The following is a 16,298-nucleotide window of genomic DNA, read 5'->3' on the forward strand; positions in this document are numbered from 1 at the left end:
AGATCACCAAGCACTGGAGAGGCTCAGGGCAAAAGCTCCATGAAACGCCACTTCACACCCGTTAGGGTAACAGCAGAACAAGCAGCCACCCCCCAGGACCCCCTAAAGGAGCGGGGCGATGAGTGCTCTAAGGGCCACGATCTGTACAGAGCCCCGCCAGTGGCAACAGCACAAGTGTCAGCAGCACGACTGACAACAGCCACAGGGGGAACAAGCCGGCTGCCCACTGATGGGTGGGATCATCAACACGACGTGGCATCTGCATGCAGAGGAGTGTCACCCAGCCTGGGATGCACTGCTCCAACGTGACAAGGCGGAGGAGCTGTTACGTCTGTAGGCAAGGTCGAAGGCAATGTCTTCGGCGTCTAAAGATGACAGAATTGGAGTCTGTACTAAGTACAGCAGACAGGTGAAAGAGAAAGAGGGAGGGCAGGGAGGGCAGGGAGGGCCGGGCCCTGGCACCGCAGGCTCCGGGCACAATCACCACGTGCAAGGGCCTGGGCTGAGGCCTCAGTCCTCCCGTCGTGGCTGTGGGGAGGCTGAGGAGCAGGTGTCTTCCTGGCTCCCTCCCTCATATCAATTTCTCTGTGCTAACTGAATTAAATACATATGTTAAAGAGGAGGAGGAGTCTTAGACCATTTCAAGATTTCTTAAAAAAACGTAAGACCCAGGGAGTCGGGCAGGGAGTAGCGCAGCGGGTTAAGCACAGGTGGTGCAAAGCGCAAGGACCACCATAAGGATCCCGGTTTGAGCCCCCGGCTCCCCCCCCCTTTGGGAAGCAGGTCTGCAGGTGTCTGTCTTTCCCCGTCTTCCCCTCCTCTCTCAATTTCTCTCTGTCCTATCCAACAATGACAGCAATAACAACAAGGGCAACAAAAGGGGAAAAAATTTAAAAAATAAAGTTTCTTTAATAAAAGAATAGTTGGGAGTCGGGCGGTAGCACAACGGGTTAAGCACAGGTGTCGCAAAATGCAAGGACCGGCATAAGGATCCCGGTTCGAGCCCCCGGCTCCCCACCTGCAGGGGAGTCGCTTCACAGGCGGTGAAGCAGGTCTGCAGGTGTCTGTCTTTCTCCCCCTCTCTGTCTCCCCCTCCTCTCTCCATTTCTCTGTCCTATCCAACAACGACAACATCAATAAAAATAATGACAACAAGGACAACGAGAGGGAATAAATAAATAAATAAATAAATATTTTTTTAAGAGCAAGACCTGCTATGAGGATTAAAACTGTTTACTGATCTGGCAGTCTCACTCATGGTCATACAGCCAGAATTGAAGGAGGGATGCATGGGCAAGGTGGTGGCATACCCGGTAGAGGGCACTGCCACAATACTCAAGGATTTGAGTTCGAGCCCCCAGCCCCTACCTGCAGGAGGAGCTGGAGCTGCAGGAGTTTCTCCCTCTCTACCTCCTCGCACCCTAATTTGTCCCTATCCAAAATAAATAAACAAAATGCATGCTGAGGTACCGGCGCTCGGTGTGTGACGGGACCGGTGTCTGCGCACTCTCCTGCTGCCTGCCTTTAGCGCCGGCGCATCTGGTCTACCTGACGGACACATCGCATCGTCTGAGATGCACAGACAGCGGCGTCCTGAAGCTCACGGCAGTCTAATAGAGAAAACTCCTTGGCTCCTACAGAACCTTTTTTTCCCTTGCCGCCGAGGTTACTGCTGGGCCTCAGCCTTTCCCCTTCTTTCTGTCTGTTTGTATGTTTGTTTAATTAAAGGCGAGAGAGAGCGCCAGCGACACTGAGACCTCAGCAGTGACTGTGAAGCTTCTCCCCTGCAGGCCGGGCTGGGGGTTTGAAGGAGGCCCACGTACCGCAACAGGTGCGCCCTGCCTACCTACCATCTCTCTGCCCACAGCTCATTTCTCAGCTGCTACCAGATTATAGCAAGTCACTCACTCGGGAGCGATGACTCTAGAAAGCAGAATTCAGAGAATACTAATTCATAACCTGTGTCACTATGATCAACATAGTTTGACAGCTGTGAACCAGTCAATCAAGTAGTCCATCACATGTGGCATAAATGTGGATTTAAAGCTGGACGAACCTTTGGACGTACAATCAAGCTCCTTGTTATACGAATAAATGAAAAGTTTATACCTGAAGGACTTGCCGAAGGCCACGTCTGAAGGCAGACTGGCGGCTTTACAGAGCTAATGGCACTCTCTCCTCTTAGAGCCCCACTTTGGCCGTTTTAATGGCGCTTACTACTGGTACACCCTAGGTACTCTTGTCAGCTGTAGGGATCTGACACGGATCGTTCTGAAGAGAGGAAACAACATGCCCTCTTCACCTCCTGTCACCTCTACTGCAGGCACGCTAAGTCGCTCTCCGTGAGCAGACTGTTGCTGACGGGCAGTGACTCAGCCGGTGGCAGCAGCTGACTTGCTTCCAGGCCTCAAGCGTTCTGTCCCTGTATCACAAAACCAAAGGAGCCTGTGTGTATTCCGTGACCATACTTCTGACTTAGAAGCATGAACAATAACTTTCATGGGAGAATATTCTCACAGGACTCTAAACAGGAAATCAAGCAATTAAAAAGTACAGCGATGACATAAGACCATTTAAAGAGCGAGTCTGCTGGCCCGGAAGGTGGTGCACTGGATAAAGCCTTGATCTAGTGTGATGTCCAGCATCACGTATGCCCGGGCAATGCTCCCCCCTTTGTTTCCTCTTCCTCCCCCTGAATACGTCCTATTCACATAAGGAACTAGGGAGAGCGACACCACAAGTAATTAAAGTACATTTTAATGATGCAGTAAAAGCAGGTTAAATAGCTGTTGAAACAGAATCTGCTGTGAAGCTACAGTGGACTTATTTTACTAGCAAACTGCACATCAGCCACAAAGAAGATTTACGGTTTGGGGGCTGAGTGATGGTACACCCAGATGTGACCCCGTGCGAGGAACACGGTTCGGAACCCCATCCACACCCGCAGGGAGAAAAGCTCTAGGAGTGGTGAGGCAGTGCTGCTATCTCCCTTTCTCTCCTTGCTTTCTCTCTGCACTCCCTCCCTTTCTATTTCTATCAGGAAAGAGAACAGGGAAAAAAGGGGAGGGGAGGATGGCCACCCAGAGTGGCGGAGGCAGTGAGTCTCAACAGCTCTGGTTGCAAAAAATAAGGTTCAAAAAGAAAAAAGATTCACGACTTAGCTAAAATCAAACCATTTGATTCACCATATGCAAAAAGAGTCAAGTCCAAATGTATTTATTCACCGGTTTTATCTGAGGTGAGAGCCTCACGCTGGCATCCTTGGTGCCAGCTGTCTCCCCGGCAAGTCCCGCAGACTAGGCACCGAGCCGCCTCCCCAGGGCCCACGCGCTCCTTTCTTTCAGTTTTGTTGTCCAACAGTCCTCAACTCTCCTCATAGTGCGCTGAGACTCGATTCTGCACACCTTGTCGCAGTCATCACTACATCTGCACTGTAATCGGTGATATAACTGCCAGAAACCATCACATCCATACCCACTGATTTCACTCCAAAGTGACAGAATTATCAGAAACATTAATTTCCCTTATAACCTATCCTTATGATCTCAAACTGAGTCTTATAAACAAGTAATCTGTTAATCTACTGCTTTATCAAAATATCTATATAAGCTAAACCAATTTTTCTCAGATACTTTGACTCAAAATTTGTTTGTTTTAATATTCTGTACTTTGTTATGTATCCCAGTTCTCCATTAAAACGATAACTTACTTGCTTTAAAAAAAACTGCCAAATCCTTCGTATGTTAACTCTCTTTTCAATCACCAGGTTCCAGATGCCACCAGGATGCCGGCCAGGCTTCCCTGGACTGAAGACCCCACCAATGTGTCCTGGAGCTCAGCTTCCCCAGAGACCCACCCTACTAGGGAAAGAGAGAGGCAGACTGGGAGTATGGACCGACCAGTCAATGCCCATGTTCAGCAGGGAGGCAATGACAGAAGCCAGACCTTCCACCTTCTGCAACCCACAATGACCCTGGGTCCATGCTCCCAGAGGGATAGAGAATGGGAAAGCTATCAGGGGAGGGGGTGGGAAATGGAGATTGGGTGGTGGGAACTGTGTGGAGTTATACCCCTCCTACCTTATGGTTTTGTTCATTAATCCTTTCTTAAATAAAATAATAATAATAATAATAAAACTGCCAAATCCAACATGTTAAAAAAAATACTGAGATGTTGAAAAGTTAGTCGGAATTTAGTGTTTAACATCTCAAATACAATTTTTCACATTTTATTTCTTTCTAAAAATGTTATTCATGTGTTTATTTTGGATGAGACAGAGAAAAATTGAGGGGGGAGAGATACCTGCAGGACTGTCTCACCACTCGTGGAGATTCCCCAGTGCAGGTGGGGACCAGGGGTTTCAGCCCGGGCTCGTGGGCACAGCAAATGTACACCGGGCGGAGACCAGGAGGGTCACCATGGTGTGGCCCTGGGTGGGCTTCGTTTTTTCCTCTTTTTTTTTTGTAACCAGGATTACTGCTAGGGCTCAAAATCTACCAATCTTGGTGGTCACTCTTTCTCTCTTTTATTTGATAAGATAGAGAAACTGAGAGGGGAGGGGTAGATAGAGAGACAACTGCAGCACTGCTTCACCACTTTGAAACATCCCCCACTCAGGGGTGGGTTAAGCACACATGGCGTGAAGCACAAGGACCAGAGCAAGGATCCCAGTTCAAGCCCCCGGCTCCCCACCTGCGCGCTCGCGGCGGGGGGGGGGGGGGGTCACCTCACAAACAGTGTAGCATGTCTGCAGGTGTCTCTCCCTGTCTTCTCCTCTCTCGATTTCTCTGTCCTATCCAACAACATCAATGGCAACAATAACAATAATGACAACAATAAGGGCAACAAAATGGGGGAAAAATAGCCTCCAGGAGCAATAGATTAGTCCCAGCAAGAACCCTGGAGGCAAAAAAAAAAAAAAAAAAAAAAGTGGGCCAAAGAACTAAGACAATTTCTAAAGAAGAGACATGCATGGTCCATAGCCATCTGAAGGAGGTGTCCCACTCCACTCCACGACCACTAGAGAAATCCAAGTTAAAACTACACTGGGATCCCATCTCACACCTGAGCAAAGCGGGAAAAGACAGGTATCGCTGAGGCTGTGCAGAAAAGGAACTCCGCTTCCCTGCTGACAGGCTCACAAACTGGTACAGCCCTTCTGGAAGACTGTGCCGAGGGTCAACAATTAAAAACGGAACTCTCTCATGATCCAGCAACTTACCCGGTGGACTCTCAAACACTAATTCAGAGGGACACATGCAGCCCTGTGTTCACAGCTGCATCAGCTGCAACAGCCAGAGAGTGGAATCAGGCTAAATGCTCACCAGCAGGTGACCGGCCAGAGAAGGCTCGACATTCATTCGCATTCCGGGGAATACTACTCTGCCACCCAAAAAAGATGTTCTCGCGTCCTTTAGGACAAAATGAACAAAACTGGAGATTATGCTTAGCCAACTAAGAGAGGAAGACAACTACCAGATGGTTTCACTCATATGTGGGATCTAGAAAACTCATCCAATGAACTTGCAAAACAAAAACAAAAACTGAAGCAAGCAAACTATTCCCAAGGCTTGTGAGAACTCTGGCGGCGATCTCTTGGAGGTGGCAGGGTGGGGACACGACTCTGGTGGATGTGGTGGTAAGCTGTGATCTTACAACCTTGTAACCGACTATTAATCACAAAAAGGGGAAGAGAGAATACTCTCCCGCAAAGGAAAATAGTTCTTCACTGAAAGCACAGAGAACGTGAATGTCTGAAACGCAGAAACCTCCCCTGTACCGCCGCACGCAAAAGCTAGGCAATGCCCTGCTCTCGCTCTTCTCAGAAAAGTGAGTAAATATTTCTAAAAAAAAATTTAAGTATCTTCCAAGTGACAAAGCTAGGCAATTCCCTGCTCTCATTCTTCGCAGAAAAGTAAATAAATATTTCTAAAAAAAAAAAAAAATAAGTATCTTCCAAGTGATAAACATGAGGAAAAGGGAAGAGTCAAAATATGTTCAAAGGGGAAACGAACGAGGGCTGGGAGAGCACACACTAAACGGACAGTGTGCTTGAAGCCTCAGAGGCCCGGGTTCAACCCCAGGCATCATCGTATGCAGGGCTGAGTAGTGATCAGTGCTTACTTTTGCTCATGAAGGAAAAAAAAAAGTCAAAGTATATATATCTGAAAGCACGACAATAGATGGCAACGGTACTAACCAAAAGAGAACATCAAGAATGAGGTTGCGGGGCCAGGTGATGGCTTACCTGATTGAGCACACACACTACAGTCCGCCAGGGACCCAGGTTCAAGCCGCCAGTCCCCATTCATCGGCGGTGAAGCGATGCCGCAGGTGTCTCTCTCCCTCTCCACTTGTCTGTCCCTACCCTCGCCAACTCCTCCTACCAAAACCAGAATTGTGTTGGGAAGGTGAGGGAACAAAGGATCCTGACGGCACTGATACTGAGTTTGAAGGTGCTAAAGCAGCGATGCCGATGCAGGCGCAGAAATCTGAGAGATGCCACGCAGAGTACACGAGTGGGGACCGGCGTCCAAGCCACACAATGGGTCCTACTCCTGTGTGGCAGAGTGGGAAATCAAAACATCGGCGATGGCCACGGAGCACTCCGCAGCCGGCCATCTCAGAAATGAGAGGCGGGCACTCGTCTTTGAGGCGATGTCCCATGGCAGGCCCGATGTCCCAATGCGGAAAGAAAGTCAGCGAGCCGTTCTGAAGGATCCCGCCCTTTTCTCCCCCTCTTCCCTCTCCCTACTTCTCCATCTTCCTCACGCTCTCTTCTTTCAGGCTTCACTGCTTCGGGACCACTTTTTAGAGAGGAACAGATGATGGGGAAGAGGGAGAGACACGATGTGGACGCCCCCGTGTGCAGCGGGAGGTGGGTTTCAGCTCCTTACCTCCTAGCCTGTTTCTTTGACCAGGTCAGTGCACAGAAAGGCAACCGATCCAGCTTTCCTACACAAAACTGGAACCACACACCTCTCTCCTTAGCTTCCCACTTTTTCAATGAGAGTTTTCAGTGATACACGAAGCACCCCAACATCTACATACCACTGGTGAATGTTATTTAATATACTTGACTCTTACTGGGAACGCTGCAGCAAAGGCCCAAACTTGCGGAGGGAAGGCTGATTCTCTTAAAGCGCCACCCAACCAGAGTGACCTTTGCACCAAGTTCAAGCAATGTTACTGGGGGCTGGGTGGTGGCGCAGCGGGTTAAGCGCATGTAGCGCAAAGCACAAGGACCGGTGTAAGGATCCCGGTTCGAGCCCCCGGCTCCCCACCTGCAGGGGAGTCGCCTCACAGGCGGTGAAGCAGGTCTGCAGGTGTCTGTCTGTCTCTCCCCCTCTCTGTCTTCCCCTCCTCTCTCCATTTCTCTCTGTCCTAACCAACAATGATGACATCAATAACAACAACTACAACAATAAAAAAAAAGGGCAACAAAGGGAAAACAAATAAATAAAAAGAAAAAAATTTAAGAAAGCAAGGTTACTAAGAGAAATCAGATAGAGTATTTGACATGCTCCATAATAGATACTTAGGGGTTTTATAAAAAACCAGACTATAGTAATACAAAATAAGTTGCTTTCATGTTTTGGAAACTGACTACCAGTGGCCCTGATACAGTTAGTGGTGAGATCACAAAGCACATAGGGCAGAGGGGTAGATAGCATAATGGTTATGCAAACAGACTCTCATGCCTGAGGCTCCAAAGTCCCTGGTTCAATCCCCTGCACCACCATAAGCCAGAGCTGAGTAGTGCTCTGGTTAAAAAAAAAAAAAAAGCAAAACAAATACAACAGTATCTAATACACAATAAATGTGCAACCAATACTGCTATCATCACACAGTCAAGATGGAAACAGTGTACATCCCATGCAATAGAAGCACACACGCAAACACAAACCCTCAATTAGATTTGTAAAGATTCTTTTTTTCTTTTTCCACCTTCTCTAATTATATTCTCCTCGACTATCCCTTCAAATATTGTAATCAAAGTATCATTTTACAAGCAGTATTAATGTGAGAGGCCAGGCGGTGGCGCACCTGGTTAAGCGCACACATCACAGTGAGCCCTAAGGACACAGGTTCAAGCCCCTGGTCCCCACCTGGAGGAGGAAAGCTTCACGAGTGGTGACGCAGGGCTGCGGGTGTCTGTCTCTGTCCTCTCTATCCCCCTCCCCTCTCAATTAATGTCTCTATGCAATAATCAAAATATTTTAAAATAAAAGCATTAATATGTACCTTATTTTTAATCATACTATGAGATAATTGAGAATTTTTTTCTATTTCTCTAACACGTTCCCATATATAGCAGAGTATAGTAATATACACAATGAGAATTCAATAAATATAAATATCACAGACTCCTATAAGGAAACATGATAAAAATGAAACAAGTGGAAGTGGGGCAGTACTGCAGCGGGTTAAGCGCAGGTGGCGCGAAGCACAAGGGCCGGCATAAGGATCCGGGTTCGAGCCCCCGGCTCCCCACCTGTAGGGGGGTCGCTTCACGAGTGGTGAAGCAGGTCTGCAGGTGTCTGTCTTTCTCTCCCCCTCTGTCTTCCCCTCCTCTCTCCATTTCTCTCTGTCCTGTCCAACAACAACGACATCAATAACAACAACAATAACTACAACAATAAAACAACAAGGGCAACAAAAGGGAATGAATAAATAATATTAAAAATTTATTTAAAAAAAACAAGTGTTAGCAGATTTAAAAGAACGCTAAGGATGCTCAGACCAGAGCGTCAGGAGCAGCCTTCTACTCGTCTCCCCATCCTCAACAAAGAAAAAGAGAGAAGGAGCCACCCTGTGAGGTAGTCGTGACCTGTTCTCCTGAGGCCACCAGAAAAAGCCCCATGCTGGCCCAGCAGCCTAACTGTACCTCCTCTCAGACACAGAGACGCCACAGAGACTTAGCCAGATGTTCAGCATAACCCGCACCGGAGCTTGCCCGGGGTGCTGGGGGCATCCCAGCCAAGGATGCTCAGTCAGCGAGCTGACTTCCCTCGCCACCTGGAAGCCACGGCATGTTACTGAGCAGACGCTGTGTTCACCCTCTAATACTCACACACAGCGAGGGCGAAGGGAGACAGACAGACAGACAGACAGGCAGGCAGGCATGAAGACGGCCAGATGATTCATCAAAACAGGAAAGGAAATACGGACGGCAGGGTACCGCCACAACAGAGGCTCACGCAGCACTGTGTACAGCCCCTAAGGAGGCTCTGTGTGTGCGCCAGGTCGGTTTCCACACTCCAGCTGCCTTTTCTTTCAGACAGACACAGAGCGGCATCGCGGCACTCGTGTTTCCCGGTGGTGCCAGGGGCTCGAACCTGAACCGCATGTATAGCAAGGCAAATGCTTGGCCAGGGAAGAAGCTCTCTCTGGCTCCTAAAGTCTGCTATGAAAAAAAACAAACAAAAAAAAACAGCGTAAAGGGGGTCGGGCGGTAGCGCAACAGGTTAAGGCACGTGGTGCGAAGCACAAGGACCGTTGTGAGGATCCCGGTTCGAGCCCCCGGCTCCCCATCTGCAGGGGAGTCGCTTCACAGGCGGTGAAGCAGGTCTGCAGGTGTCTGTCTTTCTCTCCCCCTCTCTCTCTGTCTTCCCTCCTCTCTCCATTTCTCTCTGTCCTGTCCAACAACGACATCAATAACAACAATAATAACTACAACAACAACAACAAAAACAAAGGCAACAAAAAGGGAAATAAATAATATTAATTTTTTTTTTTTAAATCCCAGTGAAAATGTGCAGCACGGGGTCTGGCTCAGCAGTGGAACTCTCGGTCTGCATGTCTGGGAGCCCTGAGTGTGACACACGGTCCTTCGCAAGTGGCAGACTGGTGAATCGGTGGAGCCATCTATCTGTCTCCCACAGAGAAAGTAAAATGGTCAGAAATATTTAGAAAGGGGTGACAGGGGCTCTGAGCAGGTGAACAGAAGTAGGGAAAGCCGGCCGACGGCAGCAGCAGAACCGAGAGCAAGCTGGAGAGACCCGTCTGGCTGCATTTAGGACTCGTCTCCTGAGATCAGAGGCCAGCTGGGAGGGAGACTCAGCACCGGGCCGCACAGTCACCTGAGGCAGCTCACACTCGCCCTCCCTCCCCTCCAGTCACCTGTTCTACAGCCTTGTCATCGACATCGACAGCGGGGATGGGATGGGCATGGCTGTGTCCCAGGGAATATGAATAAACGACATGTAAGTGAGTAAGAATATTAAAATGTGAACTTCACCTTTCTGAGTCACAAAGTAGTATTCTTTTGCCCTTTTGCAACACTTAAAAAATGTGGGGGCAAGAAATCCTCACTAGGAAGGACAGCAACAACGGGCCACGGGTTGGATCCGGCCCCCAGACCACAGTGCGTCAACCCTTGTCCCACTGAGCCGCCATCCTCACCAGGCTCTAAGGCGCATCCGTCCTTGAACTTCAGGGCCCAGCGCTCACCCCACAGCTGCACACCCTCAACCTGCACCTCCCAAGGGCCGGAGAGGCTCTGTAAAAATGTCCGCGAGGGGGGCCTGGCGGTGGCGCGCCTGGCTGAGCGCAGGGCACAGTGCACAGGGCCCGGGCTTGAACCCCTGGCCCCCACCTGCAGGGGGAAAGCTTCACGAGTGCTGAAGCAGGGCTGCGGGTGTCTCTCTGTCTCTCTATCCCCCTCTCTATTTCCCTCTCTCCGCTCCGTTTCTGGCTGTGTCTATCTAATGAATCTCCTCAAAAGCCTTCTAGACTGTTAACATATTACAACAAGACACTTGATTTTGCAGTTAGTCCTCACATAGTAAATGAAGTTAAGAGAGTTACATACCGGAGACTGGATGGTGGCACAATGAATTGGTTGAGTGCAAATGTCACCCCCCTCAAGGACCCAGGTTCAAGTCCCTGGTCCCCATGTGCTTTGCGAGTGGTGAAGCAGTGTGGCAGCTCTCTCTCTGTCTCTCTTACTTTTCTACCACTCCCTCCCCTCTCGACTTCTAGCTATTTCTATCCAATAAATAAATTAAAAGATTTTTTTAAAAAATCAACTAAAGGGAGTCGGGCTGTAGCGCAGCGGGTTAAGCGCAGGTGGCGCTAAGCACAAGGACCCGCATGAGGATCCCGGTTCGAGCCCCCGGCTCCCCACCTGCAGGGGGGTCGCTTCACAGGCGGTGAAGCAGGTCTGAAGGTGTCTATCTTTCTCTCCCTCTCTCTGTCTTCCCCTCCTCTCTCCATTTCTCTCTGTCCTATCCAACAACAACGACAAAAATAATAACTACAACAATAAAACAACAAGGGCAACAAAAGGGAATAAATAAAAATAAAATAAAATAATAAAAAAAATATTTAAAAAATCAACTAAAAAATTTAGATGATCACAATACTCTCCTCTCAGCTTTTGGTCTAACGGTTCACTTCTACTTTAGGTCAGTCAAAAGTTGGCAAAGACGAGAAGAAAGTGACAATTAAGAACAGAGAAAAGAGAGAAAGGCAGGGACTAAGTAGGCAGGCAAGACACACAGGAAGAGGAGACCAGAAAGGTGCAGCATTCACACCAAGGAGAGCGCGCGACTGCTGGGGTGTGCGACTTGCATGCCTGAGGCTCCTGGCTTAAGCTTCTGCGTCACATACACTCAAGTGGATTCTGGCCTCACTAGCTCCAGAATGGAAAACTCCAGTAAAAATAAAGAAAAGGCAAGAATTTTGAAAGTCCTACACTCTACTCACTGAGTCACACCCCTGGCCAAGATGAAGCAGCTTTTGCAAAGCAGCGAATACAACAGAATAAGAGAGCAAGTAAACTCAACAGAACTACTGTCATCCAAAAATAAGTCAATCACCTAAAGAAGCGAGGACTTGCCAGCTAGGAGCAATCACGGAAGCCAGAACTCCCACCCTTCTGCACCCCAAAAAGAACTCTGGTCCATACTCCCAGAGAGGGAGAAGTGTTAGGAGACAGTAACAAGGGGGCTGAAACCCAATACCATTAGGACCCAGAGAGAGGAGGAAAAAGTGGTAGTAATTCAGAAGAAGTAACAGGTGCAGGTGTGACACAGAAAGGAAGAAATGGAAAGACCACAGGGAAAAAAACAAATATATATACATATATACACACACAGACAGTTACAGAAATCATAGTCAGCCCATATCTGTAACCTTGGGAGAACCACTGCAGTTTCCAGTGGAGGAATGGGGACACAGAGCTGTGGGGGTGGGAACAGTGTGGAATTGTAGCCCTGTTGTAAAGCAGTATTAAATAATTAATAAAAATCACAATGACTTTTTTTTTAAAGTAAAGACTTTGTCAGTAAAGATCAGCAAGTCTTTTGCATGCATCTAGGAATCAGGAAAGAGTCAGGGGTAAATAAGCAAAAAAAAAAAAAAAGAAACAAACAAACAAACAACGAATACAAAAGTAAAGACACATGGTACAGGAAATTAGACGATACAAAGTTGGGAGGGACTTGGAGACTCAGTCACGGGGTAGCATTAAAACACAAGTACAGGCAGTGGCTGGCGGTGGTGCACCTGGCTGAGTGCACTTGTTCAAAGGCCCAGGGGCCCTAGTTCAAGCTTCCTGGTTCAAACCCCCCCGTCCCCACGCACAGGGGAGGGAACTTCACAAGTGGTGAAGCAGTGCTGTGGGCGTCTCCTTCTTCTTCTCGAGCTCCCCTTCCCTTTCAATTTTTCTCTCTCTATCCAAAATAAGTAAGTAAACTTTAAAAAGTAATAGAGGCATTTAATCTTTAAGATCCAAAAGGGGAAAAAATTAAGTGAAAATTCAAAAGGAAAAGCAACATCACACTAGTCTTTCACATGACACTTCCCTGTATGTACAATATTCTGTGCACATACAAACACTGAGGGCTTTTTTTTTTTTCTTAAGACTTTATTTACTGACTGATGAGAAAGATGAGAGATGGGTGGGGAGTAGATAGCAAAACGGTTATGCAAAGAGACTCTCATGCCTGAGGCTCCAGAGTTCCAGGTTCAATCCCCCACCAAGAGCCAGAGCTGAGCTGTGCTCTGGTTTTAAAATAAGAAGAAGAATAAGAAAGGTAAGAGAGAGACAGACATCACTCTGGAACATGTGCTGCCCGGGACTCAACACCTCAAGCGAGAGAGTCCGGTACTTTGTCCACTGCACCACCTCCCACACTCGATCATCTTTTCTGTAAATCAAATTGCCAGGGAAATAAATACATGTTGGACTTTCTTAAGGCAAAGTTCTACCTCTATATGTTCTCTGACGACCAAATTAATAAGGACTAATTTGACTTTTCTGTAAGAACAAAAACTCAGTAACATCTGCTGTAAAATAAAATGCCTGTTTCTAATCCTGGTTCTTGGCCCCTAACCAGAGCCCAGGGAAGACAGGACTCATGTCCCAGTTCTTCAGAACTCCCGACAAAAACAAAACAGAAAAAATGTGTATGCAAAACAACTATCAACCGGTATGGTTAGGGAAAAAAACAATAATATATATATGTATATCCATATATATATATATGTATACACTCACAGATAGATACTGTAGTCCATTATCTCTTCTGCACTGTCGCTGAAGGAGCAACAAATTGCTACAAAGTAACTTTAATAAGCAAAAAAAAAAAAAATGGGGCAGGGTGGTGGCACCTGGCTGAGCGCACATGTCACAGGCCCCAAGGACCCAGGTTCAAGCCGCCGGCCCCCACCTGCAGGGGGAAAGCTTCGCGTGTTTCTCTCTCTCCCTCTCGATCTTCCCCATCCCTCTCAGATTTCTGCCTGTTCTCTGTCCAATAAATAAATAAAAATAATTTTTCAAAAGACGGCAAAAACTGTCATGAATCTCACTCACAAATCAATTTCACATGGCTAATTTCAACCCTACACTTGCCTCTCAGATTATAGGAGAAATTTAAAAAAAAATCACATATTAAAAAAAAAAAAAAAAGAAAGAAAGAAAGAAACCAAAGCAGCAGCCTGATGGTCAACCAGTTAAAAATACACGTCTGGAGACGCAGAAGATATTCAGAAAGCCAACGGAGAGACTATTAATATATTTTTTTTAAAAAAAGTTTTTTCACTGGCCAGGCTTGAGATTACATTTAAAGAAGGAGGAGGAGAAGGAGGAGAAGAAGATGGAAGGAAGGAAGGAAGGAAGGAAGGAAGGAAGGAAGGAAGGAAGGAAGGAAGGAGAAAAGCAGCCTTGGTCCTCCAGAGAAGCCAAGGAGGCAAGGTTTGCGGGCTGCTGTCTTCCTATTTCTTCCCTTTTCGAGGACACAATTATCTGGTGGCTACTTTTCTTAAAAAAAAAATTAATAAATGGGGGGGGGGAGTCCGGCGGTGGCGCAGCGGGTTAAGCGCACGTGGCGCAAAGCACAAGGACCGGCGTAAGGATCCCGGTTCGAGCCCCCGGCTCCCCACCTGCAGGGGAGTCGCTTCCCAGGCGGTGAAGCAGGTCTGCAGGTGTCTGTCTTTCTCTCCCCCTCTCTGTCTTCCCCTCCTCTCTCCATTTCTCTCTGTCCTGTCCAACAACGAACGACATCGATAACTCCGACAAAAATAAAGACAACAACAACAAAAACCATGGGCGAGAAAAAAAAGGGACTAAATAAATAAAATATTTAAATTTACTGACTTATTTTTTAACCAGAGCACTTGTTCAAGCTCTGGCTTATGGTGGTGCGGGGGTTTGAACCTGGGACTTCCGAGGCTCAGGCATGGGGGGGGGGGGGAGGCTCCCCCTTGCCCTGAACCGTTTAATTATCTTTATTTGTCTACGGGACAGAGACACTCAGAAATCTAGAGGGGAGGTGGCGAGGCTCAGAGACACAGAGACACCTGCAGCCCTGCTTCACCGTTTGCAAAGCTCCCCCCCACACACACACCCCCCAGCCCGCAGGTGGGGACAGGGGGACTCGAACCCGGGTCCTCGGGCACTGTCACCTACGGCGCACTCAGCCAGGCCCCCAGGGCCAGTCCTGAACTACCCGGAAAAGTTTCATAAAAGAAAAAGGGGAAAAAGGGGGAAAAAAAAAAAAAAAAAAAGCCAAGGAAAGAAAAAGCACAAAGTGCAGCAGCCCCCGGCCCCCGGCAGGCCCCTGGCTGTGCCCCGCGCAGACCACAGACCCCGCCACATTCCTTTTAGTCTTGATTTGAATCCCGTGTTAGGCTTGCAAGTTCGTCTCCCTCTGGCCGACCACGTTTCCCAGAAAAGTCCCCAAAGTCCCCCCGCAGCCGTCCCTCGCAGCCCCCCCGGGGACCCCCCCCCCCCCCCGCAATCCCGCGACGTCTCCCAACTGCTGGCCGCGCCCCCCCCCTCGGGGCCCCCCACCGCCGCCGCCGCCCTCGGAGTCCCCCCGTAACCCCCCTCGGGGCCCCCCACCGCCGCCCTCGGCGTCCCCCCGTAACCCCCCTCGGGGCCCCCCGCCGCCCGGCCCGGCCCCTCGCACCCCCCTCGGGGGCCCCCCCGCCGCCCTCGGAGTCCCCCCGTAACCCCCCATGGCCCCCCCGCCGCCCGCACCCCCCTCGGGCCCCCCCACGCCGCCCGGCCCGGCCCGCCGCCCCCGTAACCCCCGCGGCCCCCCCCGCCCCGAGTCGGGCCTGCGCCGCCCGCCGCCTCACCTCCTTCGGGACCAACTGGCTCTCCTCGCCGGGCACCATCGCTCAGGCCCCGGCCGCGCCGCGCCGCCCCGCCGGGAGCCCGGAGGAGAGTGGCGGCCGCTCGCTCCCTCCCTCAGCCGCGGGAGGCGGGCGCGCTCATCGTCCCCGCGGAGGCCCCGCTCCGGGCCCGAGACGCCGCCGGCGCGCAGACACCGAGCCGCCAGCCCCGCCGCCGTCGCCGTCGCCGTCGCCTTCGTTGCCGGCCCCTCCCCCCCTGGCCGCCGCGATCAATGGAAAGATGGCGGCGGCCGCTCTCGCGAGACTTCGCGAGACTTGGGGTGGGAAGCGCGGCCGCGGTGGCGGGGGGGGGGGGAGCGGGGGGGGGGGAGCGGGGGGGGGCAGGCGAGCGCAAAAAAGAAAGAAAGAAAAAATATGTCAAAAGCAGGGCGGATGGTAGGTAGCACCGTGGTTCTGCAAACAGACCGCCATGCCGGAGACTCCAAAGTCCCAGGTTCAATCCCCCGCACCACCATAAGTCAGGGCTGAGCAATGCGGCGGATGCAGAAATGAAATGCGCGGGTGCAAACATGCAGACACGCACGGGTGCGCAAGCAGATGCAGAAATGAAATGCGCGGGTGCACAAACAGATGCAGAAATGAAACGCGCGGGTGCACAAACAGATGCAGAAATGCAGAAATGAAATGCGCGGGCGCACAAACAGATGCAGAAA

General features: G+C 49.8%; 1 protein-coding gene across 3 annotated transcripts in view; it reads right to left on the reverse strand.

Annotated features, from left to right (window-relative positions):
- Positions 1-15,835, reverse strand: part of USP47 (ubiquitin specific peptidase 47) — a 100,925-nt gene extending 85,090 nt beyond the window's left edge. For all 3 annotated transcript variants that reach the window (XM_060177158.1, XM_060177157.1, XM_060177156.1), the window contains exon 1: positions 15,589-15,835. In XM_060177158.1, coding sequence (XP_060033141.1) covers positions 15,589-15,627 — 39 coding nt within the window. In that variant the 5' untranslated portion in view covers positions 15,628-15,835. The remainder of the gene's footprint in view (positions 1-15,588) is intronic.
- Positions 15,836-16,298: the final 463 nt, after the last annotated feature.

This window comes from Erinaceus europaeus, chromosome 17 (assembly GCF_950295315.1).
Source record: "Erinaceus europaeus chromosome 17, mEriEur2.1, whole genome shotgun sequence".
Taxonomy (NCBI): Eukaryota; Metazoa; Chordata; class Mammalia; order Eulipotyphla; family Erinaceidae; genus Erinaceus; species Erinaceus europaeus.